The 19711-nt window shown below is 38.7% G+C and overlaps 1 protein-coding gene across 9 annotated transcripts in view; it reads right to left on the bottom strand.

Annotated features, from left to right (window-relative positions):
• ABCA4 (ATP binding cassette subfamily A member 4) overlaps positions 1–19711 on the bottom strand; it is an 86895-nt gene that overhangs the window by 45942 nt on the left and 21242 nt on the right. For all 9 annotated transcript variants that reach the window (XM_054072645.1, XM_054072644.1, XM_054072643.1 and 6 more), the window contains 8 exons: positions 15999–16196; positions 11742–11831; positions 11165–11405; positions 9501–9640; positions 8304–8420; positions 7324–7521; positions 2707–2912; positions 1732–1908 (listed from right to left, as the gene is read on the bottom strand). In XM_054072645.1, coding sequence (XP_053928620.1) covers positions 1732–1908; positions 2707–2912; positions 7324–7521; positions 8304–8420; positions 9501–9640; positions 11165–11405; positions 11742–11831; positions 15999–16196 — 1367 coding nt within the window. The remainder of the gene's footprint in view (positions 1–1731; positions 1909–2706; positions 2913–7323; positions 7522–8303; positions 8421–9500; positions 9641–11164; positions 11406–11741; positions 11832–15998; positions 16197–19711) is intronic.

Below are 19711 nucleotides of genomic sequence, written 5' to 3'. Positions count from 1 at the left end.
GAAGGGAGGAAATAAACAGCAGGCATGCCAGGATGACGTTTTTCAGACTAACAGGCAGTAACTGATGGGAATGACAGGTCAAATAATGTATGTCTGCAATCTGCCATACTCTGCAGTGTTAGCCTTCACCTGCACAGAGCACACCGACAGAACTACAAAATGATTTCTGTAGCACCTTTTTTAATTTTTTGAGGGGAATGCGCACCATGACAATTGCTGTCACACAGATTGCAGCATTGGAACAGGCACATTGTGAACGGGGAAGAATCACAACTTCACAAACTCTGGAGCGCATGTGGTAGTTCAGGCAGTGCTAATGAGGGGTCACAACATCCACTGTCCCTCTGCCTCCACACAGCCATGAAATCTCCACATCCAGGAGCACACTTTCTTCTTCTTGGGTTTTTTTTTTTGTGGTTTTGGTTTTGGTTTTTTTTGTTTGTTTGTTTGCTCATTTCACAGAGCAACAAACCAACTCTTTCTCCCTTAACTTCTTTATTCTGCCAGGGAAAAGAAACTCCTAGTGCCTGCAATAAAACTGCAGCCACAGTCCTGGAACCCTTTGCTAGTTTTATATGAGATTTACTACAAAAAAACAATCAATCTGCATTAAAAATGTGGACAGAAATTATGGAGAAAAAGGTTAGAGAACACCAGTTGATTGCTGAAAACTCTAACATCCACAAGGGAAGTAAAAAGGCTGATGTTAACAGAAGCCTATGTTATATATCCAATTTCACTGCAGGTACTAATCATGTAGTTACAAATGGATTTCTGTTTAGGAATGTGGTATGAATTTTGGAAAGAAAGTTTTGAGAGCCTCAGTTGTCTTGGCATTCTGCAAGGCTTTGCAAGTGTCTTCAAGAACCAAACCCTACAGCTTTTGGTACTGCTATATCTAGATAAGATTAAGTCCTGGGCTAGGGTTTGGTAAGATGCTCAAGACTGGGCCATTTGATTTTAAGACTTACAGAGACAGCAAGAGAGGTAAAAGTTCCATTAGTACAAGCATTTTCTGTTCCATTTTTCTTTAGGACATGATTCTTTGGACATAAAGAAAGCCGCGCTTTAGAAAATCAGGGAAAATAAGCTTACTACACTCCAATGGATTCTGCATAGTTTACTGAAGGATGCAGTATTTGCTCTAATATGGGTCAGTGCTTTGTGTTCAGTTTTACTGCAAGCCCTGGTCATATGCTATGAGGCTCATTCTTAAATAAAACCTTTCTAAAAGATCATATTTTTACTCAGTCGTGTGTAATCACAGGGGTAGCTCCTGGGCTGACATCGCTAGGGATCACAGCCTTACAGTTGGGGTGCCCTCATCGTTGGGATTCTCAGCTGTAACCAATATGAAGGTTTACATTATTACGTTGCCTGGAAAAGTAAGGCCAAAAAGCCCCAGATTATCTTTTAGGTTTTGTATGATAAGCAAAATTGGAAGTAAATTGCTGCTTTATGAGGCCAGTGTTCATTTTAGGTCTGGGCATTGGTTTCCAAGATGCAACAAAGGCCAGGATTGGGATTAGAGGCAAAAGAGAAATTTGGCAAAGGCAACTTCTGGAGTCTGTGTTATGGCAGGGTAAGGAAAAGAACAAATTAATTCACTTGTGTCTCAATTATTGCACTTGCATTTATACTTTAGGACTAGGGTTAGAACTGGTGTTTGAGTCTTAGAGCATCCAGAAATCCAAGTATTCATCAGAATTAAGACAAACTGTTTTTACTCACACATCGTCTACAAAACACGGATATGGCATTTGCTGCAGATAAATTCCAAATGGCACTTCAGTGTTGGTCTGGGTCTTTATAATCCCATGCTCTATCATGTCTTGAAGATACGCAAAACCTCCCCAGATATAACGTAAATCATCCACAGGATCAGCTCTTGGACCAGGGTCCCAGTACCTCAAAAGAAAATTCATAGGGAAATCATTTGGGTAAACAGTGGCTTTAGGGGAGGGGCAGGGGGGAAATAAAGAAATAAAACTTAGCTACTGAAATTGTAGGGGTGCTGTCTGGAGTTGGTTTGTCTAGATTTCGGTCTGTCAGACCACATTGCTTGAGAAATTGACCTGGGAGGTTCTTTCGTTTCCTTTAATTTTCTCTACACTGGCACAGAATGGTAATTTTGGCCAAGACTGTACATAAACAGGATGACTGTTCTAGAATAGAAATAGCTGTATTTGGAATACAGTTTTCTTGGAAATTTAACTGGAAGATCTGGATTGCAACTATTAGACACCGTTATATTATTCTATGTATTCCATTCTATGTAGACAATCCTGAGAAATTCTTTCTGCCATCACTTTAAGTAAGTCCATTTGAAGGGGATTTGAGGAGGAACAGCAGAGAAATTTGGCTGTCCTGGTGGAGGAGTGCTTGGGCACAATCCACATATAACTTCCTTGTCTGCCTCTCCTAGTGATGGAACAAACTAAAAACTTAAGCGGGTTACTGGATGGATTCTGAGCAGTCATTCCCTTTGCCGTGTATCCATGCACCAACTTACTGCCTGGCCTGTCACAAGAATTATACGACTTGTGTCAGTACCTGGTGACAGGAGATGGATTTTGTACTGCATTACATACTAACTATTGGTGAACACAGTTGGATTTAATGCATTAATCCAATGCAGGTTCTAATGTCCTTATGTCTCATATTCCTGTTACGGCAGGCAAGAACTGAGTGGGAACCATCAATTACCTGTCTTTGATTTTGTTTGTTTTCTCCACTGCATCTATGTCCATCCGGATCTTGTATCTCACATGTGGTGGAATACTGCTGGTTGTAGGCTTTATGTCTGGAAAAACCACACCAGCCCAGAATTTGTTTTCCTCCAGCAGATGAAGGGCTTGATGAGTCAGTTGAGTTTCATCAAGATAACCTTCAAATTTATCCAAGGTCAAGCACTACAAATAATCATAATGACAAAAATCTCAAGAGAATGAGCTAGTAAGAGGTATACATTGAAACAAACACGAGGGGCTGAAAACAGAAAAGAGGAGTAGGTTCCTGTTGCAATTTCATCTTTAAAAGGTCATGCTGAAACTATTAAAAGTTGACTCTCTCCTCCTTGCTGAATGCTTTCTTATTCTTAGTCTAATTCTTATGACAAATTCAAATCACACTGCATTGTAATTACAAGCTCAGAAACATCATTCTCCCTAAAATGAATTGTAAACCTCAGATTTACCGTCTCTATGGTCAATGTGGGCAGATGAAATAATTTTGAAAATGGCTTATTCCTGATGTTTAAGGATCACTTTCTCCAAGCTCAAGAAATGCCCATCCTGACAAGTAAGAAATCAAGCAAGGGTGGCCACTAAAGTGGGACCTACTGTTGCAATTTAAGTATGACAGGGCAAATTTAGATGTACCTGTACAAAATGTGTAGCCAGTACTAGGTTCAGCCAAAGTCTATGGTGCCATGGTTACTAATTATATAGAATGAAATAAATTTTTGAAACATAATTAAGCCACTGTTATCATCCAGCCACAGAAACTTGAATTCTGCCACTTGAACTATACTTAGAAGGTTCCCTCAAAAACGCAAATATCTGAATTGGAAGGGCTAAAGCTGCAGCACAGATAAGGTTCCAGTATCAGGAACTGTCTCCACAGTCTGTAACCAGGAGATACAATTAACTAAGCTATAAAATAAATCTAGCCACGAGAGACTTTTAGCAATACAGTTGAAGAAAAACACTCATTTTTCAAGTTTTGAGACCTTTTTTCAGCCTAGAAGTGCCTGAGTGAACACCGGGGAGCTAAAGGATGAATGATCCATAAGAAAAGCACATTAGCCATAAGCTTCAGCTGAAAAGCACTTTGTCAAGTGAAACACTGGCAAAGTCAGAGCATAAATTTGAATCTTAAAGTCTCTTAAGTATTTAGATATTTATTCCTGTTTAATGCCAGCCAGTGACTCAATTGATCTTACCGATAATATTGTGCCTCTGCTGAATTCTGACACGTGATTATCTTGCTGGCTTACGATGCTTTGACTATCTCAATAACAATATGTAGTTTACCCTTCACCACAAACTCTCTTCTTTCTTAGTCACTATTGTGATTATTATTATCACTCCATATACAAGACATGAAGTCATAAAAATTGAAGCTCTTTACATGCCCCCATTTAACTCCTACTTGACAGGCATTGTAAGACAAAAAGACTGTGAACACTACAATCTCCATCATTTATCCGTAAAATTAGAGACTTTTGTTTACATATTTATCTTCCACACTTCAGAATTGACATGATATTACCAGAGAGTAAAAGTATTTAACCCCTTGATGGACTGGGAAAACACTTATTGAATCACCTTTCTTCATAAAATTCCAGTGATCTATGTTGTTTGATCTTGTGTTCTTGATCATCTCTTGCAGGTCAATTACAGAAAATTACTCCACATCAAAGTGCTCAGACAGGCAACTTGTTATTCAGTGGGCAGACATCTTAGAGACTCCCTTATTTAACCTTTCCCTGTGATAAATCATGTTCTGTTTCCTTCACAACTTGAAATATCACAGTTTAATGGGATCTATATGAAAATATACTTTTAATTGGCAGCAAAATAAAATAATGTTTAAACTGATAACTTATTATTTAGTAGCTCTACTCTTCCTGGTGTTTTGCAAATGCTCATTCTCCCAGTTTGCTTAACAAAATTAAACTACATAGAATTTCACATCAAAAAGCAAAGTAAGGCAGAAAACCTTTCTGGTTTGTATGCCAGAAGAGAAATCAAATTAAACTGATGGTTTGGGTTGTATTAATTTTGTGGGAATATGTTTATCCCACATAGTTGTCTGAGCTCTGGAACTCAGTTTAGCTCTTTCCAGAGTATTGGTGTTTTCATAGTAAAGTTGTGCTGTGGAACCGTGTCTTTGCAGCGTCTGGAGGACTACTTGCTCTTCTTTTGTTGTAAGGAATTATTTTCAAGGTACTTGTTGTACGTGCAGAAGAACTCATGTAGTTCTCTGGGAAAATCTATGGGAACGACACTGGCAAAGTACTGACAGACAACTGACCTTGTCTAGATTTTCACTGCAGAATAGACAGTGCCTGGACTGGGCTGTGGAGCAGTATATGCTCTTATCCAGGGATCCAGTCAAGGAACCAGCAAATGCTCAAAACAGAAAAGTTCTATGTGAGTAGAATGAAACCAAAGCTTTTATAAGAACATAGGCAAAGACACCAGTTTTGCAATAATTCATTCAGTTTGAAAGTGAAAAGATATTTTATCTTGTAATATACTAGCCAAAATCTAGAATTTCTTTTTCTTAACACTAACTGCATTCAAAACAAAGGCTGTGTGCTCCACTTAGGCTTTTTTTCTCAGTGCATTGCAAAGCAGCTTGTGCTTTCATAAACCTTACTTTATCAAAATTAGTTCATCAGCCACTCAGGGAAATTTATTTCAGGTCTTCCAGTAATTATTTAACAATTTAAAATAGTCCAGTGAAGATGGGAAAGCCAAAACTAAAATACAAAGAACGGGTTTGGAAGATAAAACCAGAAAATAATAAATATAAAGAGGCAACTAGGTAGCTCTCACAAACAGTTAAGCTGTTTCATGGCCTAAGGTAATCAAAAAGAAGAACAGGAAATTCTTGGTGTGGTGAGGGTGAGCAGCCACTGCATAATTTGTGGAATTCTCCACTGCACCACAGCTTGCAGCAGAGATCTGCAGTCTCCGAAGGTTGCTGGCAGCACACCTCTCCTATTGCTGGCAGCACACCTCTTGCATACTATGGGAAGGAGAAGAGTGTCCTGAAAGGTGGCTGTTTGTTCCCATTGTGCATGGCACAGCGTGAAAACATTCTCAAATGCTAATAGTTCAGTGTAAACAGCAGACTTAAAAGAATAAGCTCAGTACAAAGAACTTTAGGACACAAAGATCTATTACCAGGTACAGTAACTGCCCTGATATTGTGAGTGTTGCAGCACTGATCTGCTGCAAGCAATACCTTTCACTCAGTTTGAATAAGAAGTAATTCTGCTACCAAGATGAAAAACATTATCAGAAGAATCAACAGAGCTTTGTGCAAAAGCTTTATTGTTCCCCCTTGTAATAGCTATAGGAAGGCAGATACATTCTCAAGTTCCTGCCTTCTTGCAGGGGATCAGTGGTCTTTTAGACTGAATTGGAGTGGAATTAGGAGAGCTAGGCTTGGTCCTGTTGCCTACAAATAACATCAACTTTCTCTGTGAGCTTGAGGCTCAGTTTATTTAACCATTAAATAATAACTAAATATTTACTTTTCTTTCAGAGATGCTTGTAAGATGTAATTAATCTCTTTAAAGACCCTGAACCTCATGCCAACTGTAACAGTTTTTTATGCTCTCAGAGTTAACTTTCAACATTGCAGAGTCCACTAACTTTCCCTGGGCTCATAACTTTACAAAGAAGAGCTGGCATTTAATCTCAAGTCCAGTTCCAAACATATTTTTACCTGCAGTCATACCCACCAAAACCACAAAACTGAAAAAAACAATCCAAACCAAAAAAGTCCTGGTGTCACTTACCCAGCTCTGGGAAGGAATGGAGGAGCAGTTAGCCTACCCTTCTAAAAAATATAACCTTTTCTGCATTGGAGCTAGTCTGGGTCTAATGAACTCATCAGAAAATTAGATTGCCCGTACCAGAGTAATCTCTTACTAAAAGCATCTTTCAGAGTACTTTTACAATGGCTTGATATTGTCATCTACATTTTTAGCATTTTATTTACATAGTCAAATTTCACCTCACTTTCTGCACTGTGGCTCTCAAAAAGCGTTAGAGAGTCCCACTAAAAACACAGCATCCTAGATAAGGGGGGTACAAGATTCCAGGGAACAGAGACAGATATTTTGTCAGAAATGGATACAAAGCAAGTGGAAACTTCCTCGCTGGTTTCAATGGAATTTTAATTGGGTGCTTAAAAATCTGAAGGGGGGCTTACCAAAGAACTATTAGCTTTCTGGTGCTGGTCTTGCAGTGGCCTGTCAGTTATTAGTACTTAAAAACCCCATTCCCTTCAGGTTTTACATTCACTTTCTGCCCCTTGGCATCAATGCGAGTTCAGACATCCAACCAACATTTTGAATACAGCATTTGCGGATCATCAGACTGAAGATTTTTTTATAATAAGTTTTCATGGGTTTGTCCTGTAATATTATTTTAAAGACCTGTTTTTAAAAATGAGATTAAATTTGAAACAAATTAGGAAGTCTTGCGGTTTTAACCTTGTCTGTTGACACAACCTCAAGTACTTCCTATCCTGCTTTAAGATACTCTCTACAAGTATTCCCAGGAGCAGGAGGGCTGACCTTACCTCCAGGTACTGACTGAGCAAACGCAGAGTTTGATCTGCAGGACTGAAGATGTTCCGCCAGTCAAAGTCTGCCATTCCCTTCTCCCGGCTCTCTGGAGGTCCATTGTGAAGAAAGTTGATTATGTGTTCAGCAGTTAAGCCTTCAGCTCCTAGTTGGCTGTTCAAGAAGCTCCTCACTGTAGGATGCTTCAGAGAGTCCTGAAGAAACATATCAGGACAGCTTCAGTACAATGACCCTCTTTGTATGCCCTGTTCAGCTAGAAAGGCTTCCATTTCCATAGCTCTTTCTGAGCTATGAAGTAGTACAAAAGCATATGCTGAGGAATTGATTTTATAAATGGATAATTGCATAGCTGACCCAGAGGTGGGACTTGAAGAATGGATGAAAAGAAATTTATTCGGACTATTTGTAGCATTGTTTCCTTATCAAGAAGAGAATTAAAATAATAAATGTCTAATCTAATACAGATAAGAGTAGAAAATCAAGTGTTTTTTCTAGTATGAATGGCTTTATAAACTTTAACTGCAGATATTACTTGCAGCTGATGAAAGTCAGATCTCAGGTATTTGGAAATAAGTAATTCCCTGAGGTAGTAAATTGCTGGGCCCAGTAAAAGCACGGTCCTACTGCCTTCTTTGCCTATGCAGAAACCAAGAAAATAAGTTGTCTGTTCTTGAAGGACGTTTCGGAGAGACAGGGAAGCAGCTAATGCTGCTTTTATGAAGAAGGTATTAGCCAGATTTGAGAGTGTCCACATCTGAAGGTTTTGTGACAGAGACACTGTAATGCATGTGAGACTAAACTAGTCTCACAAATCAAGCTGAGTAACCAATCCAACAGCCTTAAAGGCCACAGATTACTTGTTGCAAAGGCCATGCTTCCAGCCAAACCTTCCAAATTAATTCTCTTCTCCCTTAGTAAAAATAAAGGCTGGTGAAAGGCTGCTCTTACTGAGGATCCCCGCTAAGTTATAACATACACGGATCATATTCATTTGCAGGCTGTTTTGAAAGAAGTACCACAGCTGAGGTCCTATTTCTTCCCAAGATTTGGTCAATAGTCTGAGGCGTTCGAGTTCCTCAAAAGTGGAGTTTGCCTGAAGAATAAAACAACAGAAAAGAGTGTTAGAAAGCTAAGAAGATAAACAAATGGATTTTTTTTTACCTAGTCATTCAGTGACAGTGAAACCTGTAACTTAAAAATGTTGCAGTTTTTCCCTTTGAATACTGAATAAGCTCATTAAAAGAGCTGAAATGTTAATAATCCACAGAATAAGAATTTGTAAAATCCAACTGGAATCAAAGTCACTTAGAACAAAGTGCATATTAATGCCAGTTAACTTTAATTTCTCTAAGTACTCAGGTTTTAGGTAAAATAATTTCTCTCTCTTTCCTTTTTACTATTTCTCTCCACTAATAACTAAGAAGAAAGGTGACGATGTGGGTAGATGAATAAATGAGAGGCAGCTGAAGAAGACAAATACTCTCATAGTTAAAAAATTAGTTAAGATTTGAAAAGTCTGGCTGCTGTAAATCTGATGTTTTCATGCATGAACTATGAGCAGCAGTTCCGTGCCGTACATAGATGTTGAGAGATAGTGAATTGCTGGTTATGAGTTGGCCAAAACCTAGGCCATGTATGACCTCAATTTAACTGCTTAGATTCATTCACCCACCTTCAGGTACCTAGCTGAAGATTCCAGGATCCATTCTGTTTTCGTGAAGTGAAGATTATGTCTCATTTCAACATAAAAAATTATAACCATGATGTTGCTATTGGTTTGTAATCTCTCAGTGCTAGGTCTTCATGAATCTATTCAAGACTCAAAGCTGCCCTATTTAAAGATTTGCTGGCATAGATCTACTGGTATTCTTAGATCTGTGATATATATACAAACGACACTATTTTTAGTAGTGTAAATCATGCCAATAAAAGGCTACTTCAGCTTGAAAATGGATATAGTGTGGACCAAGATGGGATGAATCAGTGAAGATCTGGCTCCTGTTTGTAAAACAAAGAGTAACTGTCCCTCCTCTGGTGACCATGAGAACAAATAGAGTTCTGAGAAGAAAATCTGATTAGGTTGAGTTATTTGGGTCACTGTTTTTCAAAAGATGCTTCTTAGTATACATTTTTTTAGAAATATGCATTTTTTTTCTATTTCAAAGCTTCTTACATTTTTTATGATTTGCCGCACAGAAGGTGAATCAGGAGCAAAGAGAATTTTTCCCATCAGCAGGGGCTTCACAGCACTCCAGGCTATCTTTGTTAAAGGGTTTGATTCCAAATTCTGGATCAATGCATTACAAAAGGGTGCTAAAGAGAGAAAGAAAGACAGTCTTTATGTAACCCTACTCAAATCCTATCATACATAACATCCTGCAGGGCTTTTTTACAGTCAATATGGACAGTTCAGAGATTTTTGAATCCAGATCGGCTAAGCACATCCTGCAATGTAGACGTACAACATCTGAATAGATGGCAAAGACTATTAAGTACATGTTAGATTTGTAAAGTAGACACCATGGAAATTGAAAAAGTAAACAATAAGTAAATGTAACCGTTTGAAAGTTGCTGTTACTTATAAGGTATTTCAAAAGGAAGGAAACTAACCAGCTCAGATTTCACTGAACAATTTTGAGCTCTAATTGCCTTTGTCTTAATAAGTTACCTCCTTTGTATTGTAGTTGATACTGATACAAAGCTATTTTTTCTCCTATTGGTGGTTAATTCTTACAAGGTATAAACTGTTGGACTGCAGATCCAGGAGGTTTGGTTGTTGCATGCCAGAACAGTTCAGAAGTGGATCCTACATTAATTTGGAACTAAACATTTCAAGGTAAACATTTCTATCTTACTCCTGCACTATGAGGTAATTAGTTTGCTTGGATAGCATTCAACTATTTTGTTCCCTGGCTGAAGAAATGGAGTATTAGGCCTTTTACAGGTCTTTTGAAGGTTCAGACACAGAGTAGACTGAAGTAACAACATGAGCAGTGAAATGTAGGAGTCTCTCCACCATATCTATCATAGCAGAAAGGACACAGAAATATACTACCAGCTATAATATGACTCTCAGTACAGAAAAAAATTACTGTTGGTCTCAAGGCAGAGAAAAAATAATAGCAAACAAAAGGTAGCGTAATAAAAAGATAAAATAACAAATAGTAGATAAGATAAATTTCTTCCTATTTGCACTCTCCTCTATTACAAGAGCAAGAAGATACATGAGGAAATCAAAACAACAAAACCAGGTAAATTGAAATACTTTCTATGTAAGATCTAATTATGCTGTAGAATGTTACTCCAATAAAATATATGTAACTTTTATGCAGGTTGAGAAGATATGTCATGTATCAAATTGAGTATTATTTAAAAGAAGAGATTTTAAAATTCCTGTGCTTAAGGCCATCAATCAAGTTGAGAGACTTCAAAAAGAACCCCAAACTATCTTTGAGATAATTAATTCCAAAATGCAGCACAGTATTTTCCTGAAACTTCTTCAGGAGCATCTAGTTCTTCCTGACATCAGTAGCATATATTAGATGATAAAACAGAAGGACAGCCTTAATTATGATGATTAAGACAGAGCGACTGTGTTAATTATGATGTTTATGCTGTTTATGCCTACATATTGAAAATGCATGTTTCTGTCAGTTCTCAGTTCCTGGGTTTCCCTGCCTCCACCTATGAAGTATGAAGTAAAACCATTTCACCTGTCTCTAATTTCCTGAATGAACTGCTTAAAAATGTTATTTTATGAAAGAAATAATGGTATTTAATGCAAGTTGCACCTGCAACTGTCTACAGCCTCTGTAATAGCTTGATGGAAAAACTTACTGGTTGTATTATCATAAAGATGACTGGATTTCTTCCTTGTTGAGTCAATCCCCAGGAAAGCTTTGTAGTTATTATCTTCATACCAGTTGAAGGAAAGCACTCTGGATCCACCTGCTTCTGGGTAGCCACAGAAAAGCTCAGACAGGGAGCTCACCAAGTGGCCTAAGGATTCTGGCCTTCCATCTTGTACAAACGGTTGCAGAGTCTTCAAAAGGTCCTGAACGCTTGGCTTCCTGGCTAGCTGCAGAAAGACAAGACTTTGTTAATCACAGCCCTCAAAGGACACCCTGTTGAGGTCTCAGTTCTGCCCCAACTGGTAAAAGCATGGATGCAGTCAGAACCTCATCCTCTCATCTCCTTTGTCCTGGTCACCATTATCAGTTCTTGCTCTCTCAGGTAATTTCTGAAGAAAAGAACACACCTCATAACTGCCAATGCTTTGTCTACCTTTCTTTTGTGATGAGAGAAGGAATTTTCTTTCTGATAAAGCAGGTAACTGGAACATAAAAAGAACAAAGGAAAAGGAAGACTATGTGCTACCCAGAAAAGTAATGTCACCTATTATCAGACCACTGACCTTTTGCACTGCTTTGGAGACATTAGACAGCACTCTCCCCCAGGCCCTCAGGTCGGCACCTGGTGAGTTTCTGTCCAACACAGTGGGAAGCTGTGAATACATCAGAAATACAGATGAGTTTTATATAGTTTTGACATGACAACAGCTACTACAGTGAGAGAAGAAAATCAAAATAGCATCTCTTTAGCCATTATCTTTGACTTATTTGGAGCAGTGAGTCATGTAAGCCTGTCTTGTGGGGCCACAGGTGCTGTGCCCCCGTGCAGACTTACACAACAGCCTGTATAAGTGTTCTTACTCATATGAGGCTGTAACAGTCACAGGCCACTGAAAATGTAGCTTGGGATTTGTTCTGCTTATTTAGGTCCACCATACCAAAAGGTGCAAAAATGAAGGAGGAATACAGGAACTGGGATTTCTGAGAAGCTACTTCTCATGGGGGCTGTTCTTCCAGTGACACATACAGACACTTGCTAACTTCTGAACTCAGCAAAGGTTGTAAACAGGAGCCCCATCTGCCACAGAGGTAAATAACTGGTGGCACTTAACACTTGAGAGATTTCTTGATTTTGGAGACAGTTTAGTCCTCTCACTGTCAGATCTGGCAGAAAACATTATTCTCCAAGTTCCCGCAGACTCGCCAAATGGCCTTTCCAGCAGAAGTTAATGCTGCAGTTATCACTGGCTTCTTAAGAATCAAGCGACACCATGGCGTGCTGTCACAAACCCCTTTTCTTGCATCACTGTATCCTTCTTTGTCAGCTGTCTTGGAGTTAACACTCTTCAAGCTTTCTCAGGCAACTATTTTCTTCTGGTACTACAATAAAATCTAAAGCTGAACTTTCAGATAGATAGACTAATAATTATGAGTTAAGACCCCAAAACTGTGTAGCTATACATCCTGCTGATTCCCTGCCATTCCTTTCAGTCAGTTGGTTGTTAGGGAAGCAGGAGACAGCTGCACTGTGTAGGTACCTGGCAGGGAATCACAAAGGCAAGAGTTTTTATGGAAAGTTTATGTTAGCATGTTCTGATCTGTCACTTGCAGTTCAGGCAGGAAATATACATATACAATGCTTTGAAACAGTCTTTTCTTTGGCCCCTAAGGAAACCATTCTCTGCAAAGATTACCCAGGATTCTTGGAGCACTTGCCTTAACCTGGCCCTTTTGAAACTGAGCAACAGACAGTGTAAACAATCTGAAGCAAAACAGAGAAAAGCCTGGGATAAATACAGAGTTAAGAACATTCTTCATCTAGTTAAACGAAAAGAGAAGAGAGGAGAAATAGGTGCAAAATTACACATTTGCTTCTAAGCATTATTTCCTGCAGGAGGCATCCAGTATGAATCAGGTCTTAATAGAAATATCCTAAAACAACTGAACCCTTACTTAGCTAGTTCTCCAGAAGCACACATATGACAGGATCAGCAAACGCTACACACACTCTCTTCTGACCTGAATATCAGAGCATACAGTTGAGAATGTTTATTGACCCTCAGCACAGAGAAGAAAGCTTTCCCCAAAATTTTTATTCAACCATTTTCATATTCACTGGGAGGGACTATGTTTTCATGAAAAACAGGAAGAGATAAAACATTGAACAGTTTCTTTCCAGTGACAGAAGGCCCAGTTCTGGAATCCATAGTCAGCCACCCATCCTAAAATAAGTCCTGTTAAGAAAGGCACTCTGCAAAAATGATTTCTGGTATGTGATTGGTTATACAACTGCAGCCTGAAGACGAAGTGACTGACAGTGTAGGAGCGCAGAAAGTGAGCTGGGTCTTGAATACACAGATATTTCTAATGCAGAAGTTTTGAAACTAATGTAGACTTCTAAAAAAATCCAATGAAGATTCATTCTGCATATGTAATTGAGGGGAGATTTGTGCTCAGTTTGATTATACATTGAGTACGTGTGGTAATACAGGCTGAGCAGCTGTTTCAGCAACAGCTCTTCTTTCCTAGTGAAGAACTGGTTATCTCCACCCAAAACTGCAATAAGCTATTAAACAATTTTATTTTCATTTATTTGTAAGGTTTAAAGAACTTCAAACAAAGATTAAACAGGTAGGTTGAGGAGAGCAGTGCTTTGGAAAGAGGCTCATTTTCCCCACTGCGTCTGAACCAGCACAAAGTAGAGGAAGGATCTTATTTTTCTGTTTTTGCTTTGCTATAAAAATTGTGAGTTGCTTTAATTTCTGGCAAAAAAAAATCCTAGAGGGTATATGTGAGCACATGCATGATTTGAGTGTATGTTTATGCACACACATACCTGAATATGTTGATCACAAATTCAAGACAAAACATTAATTTCAAAGTGGTGGAGAAGCACATTGTAAAAATAACCGTGGCAAGGAGTGCTTATGCACAGTCTACCATTTAGTTTAACAGGAATAGCTGAGATGGATTTTGACTTAAAAGGGAGACTTCTGCCTTGGAAAAAAACCATAAATATATTAAATTACTATTAAACTGCTGTAATGATGAGAGTGTGGGAAATCTTCTACCTACTCGAGGTCTCTTTGTGCTAGGCATCATGAAAAGATAATCCCTCTTCTCCACAGCTGGGGGCACATTAAAACCCACTTGGAATCAGGCTATGGATACCCTTCCAACACAAAAACTTCTAATACTCAGGGGAAGTCTTGGCAGACAGATCTTGTAGTAACAGACCAGACTGCAGGCCTGCATCTGAACACTCAGACTTTCACAGTTCCAGATTTTGGTTTCAGGTTTATGTTCCAGTTTCCCATGGAAATTTATTTTTGTTTAAACACAGACGACTGCTTCATCAAATCTCATCTTCCCATTTTATTTGATATGGCAGCAAAATCATGATATGTTAGCAGCTTAATTTTAAAGGTGGACGCTGCAGTGTGCATACTCACATGAAGTCCTTAAATGCTGAAAACCTATCTTAGAAGTACAGTAGCATTAATTCTCTGCAATGTCCAGCAAGCATCATATATATAAAAACATCCGAACATATTTTTAGAAATGAAAAATAGCAGCTTTGAAAAGCTGACCACAGATTGTTATCAGGATTAGCAAAATAACATGGTCACAAGGAATGATTGTCAATGCTGCAAAAATCAAACAGTAATTTGGCTGGTGTGTCAATGAAAGCTTCTGGCATCCTCTGTTCCTAGTTCTGAGCGACTCAAAGCTGAATAAAATTCACGGTAATTTAATCATGATGTTACACTGCTGTAGCGGAAAAGTCCAATCAATACTTTCCATGCATCTTCAGCAGCTGCTCATATATCCTGCCTGGTGTCTACAGCAAAGTGACAATGTGATGGTTTTATGACATTAAGTTACAAGGTAGAAAACCAGCAAATTGAATTAATTGTTAAAAAAATGCAGAGTTGTGATTGTGGAGAAAACAAACACAAAAAACTTATAGACAGTGAAGGGCTCTGAGCTGGCTATCATGCAGAAAGAGAGCTTGGAGTCTTTATGAGTAGTGCTCTGAAAGCACCAGCTCAACGTGCAGAATACCAAGAGAGTATAGAGAGCAAAAGCAATGCCCCTCACCACCAATATGCCCTTTTATATATGTAAATAAAAACATAAAGATATCATTACTTTAAAATATATAATAAAATATTAATACTAACAAATATATGGATACCTATAAAAATGGCATATCTCCATACCGAACCAAGGTTGCAGTTGTGGTTAATTTATGGCAAGAACATCACAGTAGAAACAGGAAGACCACATAGAAAAGCAATGCAAATGAGCAGAGGTAAGGAAATCTTCTATATAAGAGTGATGTAGGCCACTTTTGTTGTGTTTTTTAGAAAAAAACTCATATGGCTACCCCAACCCAAGCCGCATTGTGGCTTTGACTTCATCATAAAATTCTGCCATGCTGGATGCAGCAAAGACAGAGTAGGTTGTACAGGGTATTTTAAGAACTCTCAGCAAGGTCCCTCTAGGTCCTACCACACAGGCTGGAGAGACCAGATAACAGTTTCAAAAGCACTCTGATTTCAAAATTGCATTTGAAGCTTTCAGTTCTGTTGTACTATGAATTTAATGTATTTCATCCCAAAGCATACTCAGAACTGCGTAGTGTCTTGCTGATGGTACATTAACAGTCACACAGCCATGACCTTACATTTACAGAGGTAAATAAACAAAGACCACTTGGAACATTGGTGATGCATTACAAAGGAAATTCTTGAAGGACAATGAAATATCAGCCAAAAAATGATGTCATAAGGCAGGATAATAGTTTTGATACTTACCAGCTGAAATAGCTTAAAGAAATCTACATTTAAATACAAGGCATCTTCTACTCTCTGTAGGCTTTCCTGAGACAAGGCACACATGGCCTTGTGCACAGAAGGGAGACCTCTTCGGCTGCTGAAGATAATAAAGCGTTCCAGGAGCATTTGACTGCAAGCAATGTCTTTCAAAGTCAAGTTAGGAACACCGTAGGCAAACTGCAACCAAAAACGAAGTTTCATTTACTGTTGTGAATCCTTCATATTCAGGAATGATTAAAGATTTCTGAAAAGTGAACCCCTTGTTATCAGCCCTGGTAATATTTTCATGAGTTGCAGAAAGATGTGGTCAGCTGAAGAACCAACTCTTCAACCACATTCACTTGATGTTATGCTAATTACCTTGCCTTCTGTCACATTTTTCCTCTTCTCATTAGTGATTCTTCCTTTCATTGTAAAAGTCCTTGGCATGTCTTCTTCTCTTTCTTTGTTATCTAAGCTCACCTAATGCCAAGCCACCCATCCTTGAGCTGAAGGAGAGATAGCTACAGCTTGCTTGAAAGCATCTCCCTAGGACCAACCCAATTGTGCTACATTCACTCTATTTATCATGTTGAGGCTAGTTACATTTCTGCTGTAAGTTGCTCTAAGAAAAAAGGCCTGTTCCACTCAAGCTTGATTTCCCTCAGTATTTTATTTCAGTTATGAGTATTCCACCCCAATGCCTCCTCTCAGCCGTTATTCAGTCACTATGCATAGGTGTACAGCCAGGCTTTACAAAAGCTTTTTACATTAAACCACACCCATTTGCTGATAACACTTCTAATATAAACATGGAACAGAAAAAACAGCATATCTTTATTGTTCAACGACTGGGAACAGGTTAGTTTATAAATCAATGTAAATGCAGAATAACTCCATAGAAATTAGTAGATTTACTCAGGACGTACTTTGTACGTTGCTGTGGTGGAATACTCTTGGGTAGTCTGTGATTCAGTTCTGCTTGCTTTATAATGGATAGAACACATGGCAATAAAATAGAAAGTAGCACTGGAAATTCCTCATAATCTAATGTTCCCACCCTCAATACAAATTGTAAGGAAAAAAGCTCATGACACTAATGACTATAAATACCTAACATATTTGAGATGAACACAGACTTTCAGACAAATAAGAATTGTGTGCTGACACAGCATAATTAGGTTAAACAAATTTAATAAGCTGCACAGAAAAAGAAACCTTCAAAACCTGCACAGAACAGAACTTAGAAAAATATGCTGATGAGAATCCCAGGCTAAGATATTTGGATCAAAATAAGCAAACCAAACTTATACCAAGTCAGACATAGTTGCACATTTATTTCCTATCTAAGTAAATTAACAAGGCCATCTAAAGGGATTCTGAATGTTGTCAAAAATTTATAGCTGCAAATCTCCTATAGTTAGCAGCTGAGATTTGTTGGGTGGTGCCTGTAAAGTGAAATATTTAAAAACCCAGAGGAATGAGAAAAAAATTTAATTCAGTTGCTTTGGAGACCACAGATTCAAGCTTGAGGAATTATTCATGAAGTGCCTCAGATGTCAGAAGGTACCAACAAAACTGCAAATGTGTGGAAAGTCAACATGCAGAACAGGAAAGGCGGGGGAGAAAAGGCTAGTACAACATTGTATTTTGTCTACCAGGACTGCCCTGAGTTTCAGTTTATGGAGGTGCAGTTGGCAAAAAAGAACCCAAATTAGGCACAGATTGTGTATTGGAATAATGATGCAAAAAAGAGATGTGAATTTCTACTGACAGTATCTGAGAGATAATGTTACTGTCATCTACAGCTCTACCCAGATAAAGGCATTGTTACCATAAGCTGGACAGCGTGGAGTGAGGCAGAATGCAAGAGGAAATGCAACTGTCATGTACAGTCTGGCTTGCAAAAAAACCTCCAAAACCAAACACCACCACTGTACCTCAAATTGGAGCATCTGAATTGGATTTAACTAAATGTATGTCCCTGAAAGGATTTGCTTATTCGCTCAGTCACTTATGTCCTGGGGTTGTGTGTAAAGAGAACATAATTTTTTTACGGTGTACACCTGATCTGAAATGGTCTTCATCAACCAGCGTAAACTGCAATGAAACTGAGCTGCACAGGGAGGCAGCCTGGGAACCTTGTTTTGCCTTGCAAGCTGAGGAAACTGTGACATTAACATCACTGACAAGGATTAAACACAGATTAAAAAAAATTAGAGAGGTTATTTACAAACTGTAACTGCATTTCAAGAATGTTCATTAACAGATGGGATTAGAAAAACATGAAAACTCCACCCTTCCAATTTTTCCGGTAGGGTGGGCTATTGCCAGTCTTTCCTGAACTTCTTATTGTGTTTTAACATCAGTTTCTTACCCTTATCTTAGAACGACTCAAAAAAGCAGGCCCTCAGAACAAAATTTCAGAAATATTTTTTTTAACCAATGTGTCACTGCTTGGCCAAAGCTGTAAGATGAAGTTCAAATTATTTTTTTCAGCTAGTTGGCTGTTTGATCAGGTTTAGCTTTCAGCTGTGTGTGTCATTTCCTGCGCTCCCAGGCGGCTCAGACCTAGATCTGCAGCCAGTTGTTGGCAACAGTCAAGCTCTTGTTTACAAGTTGCTTTCAGGTTGATCAGCTCTGCCTTCAAAGCCAGAAGGAAAGGATGTACAACTGAATGCAAGCAAACAAAGGGTAGAGCAGAATGAAAAAATAGAGATGAACTACCAGATTTAAGGCTTAAAATGACCACAGATCTAGCTTTTAGTCATGTTTCTGCAGCTTCTGCCTCAACCAGGCAAAAGTGCAGCTCAAGTTACTTAATTCCTATAGAAATTCTTGAAAAGCAAGTGATTTATCTCTCTGTGGGAGATCAAAGTGTTCAATTTGTATTGAAAATATTTTTTGTGGTCTTTTGAAAATTATTACATTATTTTTTCTGCATCAGTTGCTGTTGGAGGAAGTATTCACAGCAGGGAAATGAATTTCCCCCCCATCTCAGCTGATACCGAGGTGTGAAAATAACACTGGCTTTGCTATGGTCTTGTGGTATTTCTTCATGACAAAGTAAGGAGAGGGGACAGCTTCCCCTGGTACTAATCAAGAACACAGCAGATAAGTAATCTGGCTGCTGGTGCACCTGGAACAGGTGGTGCACGAAAGGAACTTCATGTAATTTCATTAATGCCCTCCCTCTTTCTGGCCACACACAGTTCCAGCATTTGTGTTTTACGTGGTGGTGATAAAGAGAAATTGTGTCTTTCAGTCTCAATTATTCAGTTGCTTCCTCCCACACTCTAACACAGAGTAGAAACTGTTCCGGAGCTCTGATTCAGCAACACTCATTCATTAATACAACATTCCTTGCAGAACTCCTAGACACCAGTATACGCAAAGGCAGAGACAACCTGGACTTGGTCAAACACAATGCCCTGCCTAGTTGCTCCAGGAGGGATTTGACCTGCAGTTTTCACTCTGAATTTTCTGAGCACATCTATTATTCAATCAGAATCCAACAAAGTGGGTCTGCTTCTCCACTCCCACCTATTCATGTGAGACAATAACATAAATACCTTATTACTCTGCTGACACTGGGGGACAGAATTTAAATGTTAAATTAAGAACATCAAGTGCATCTTTGCTGCTATTCATCAGCACTGCTGTCTGAAAAGGACACACAGCTGCCCTATGCTTTTGAGCCAAGATTTTAACCC

This window comes from Cuculus canorus, chromosome 8, assembly GCF_017976375.1.
Source record: "Cuculus canorus isolate bCucCan1 chromosome 8, bCucCan1.pri, whole genome shotgun sequence".
In the NCBI taxonomy this organism is placed as follows: domain Eukaryota; kingdom Metazoa; phylum Chordata; class Aves; order Cuculiformes; family Cuculidae; genus Cuculus; species Cuculus canorus.
Note: the sequence above shows the minus strand (reverse complement) of the source record. Positions and strands in the feature narration are given on the sequence as shown.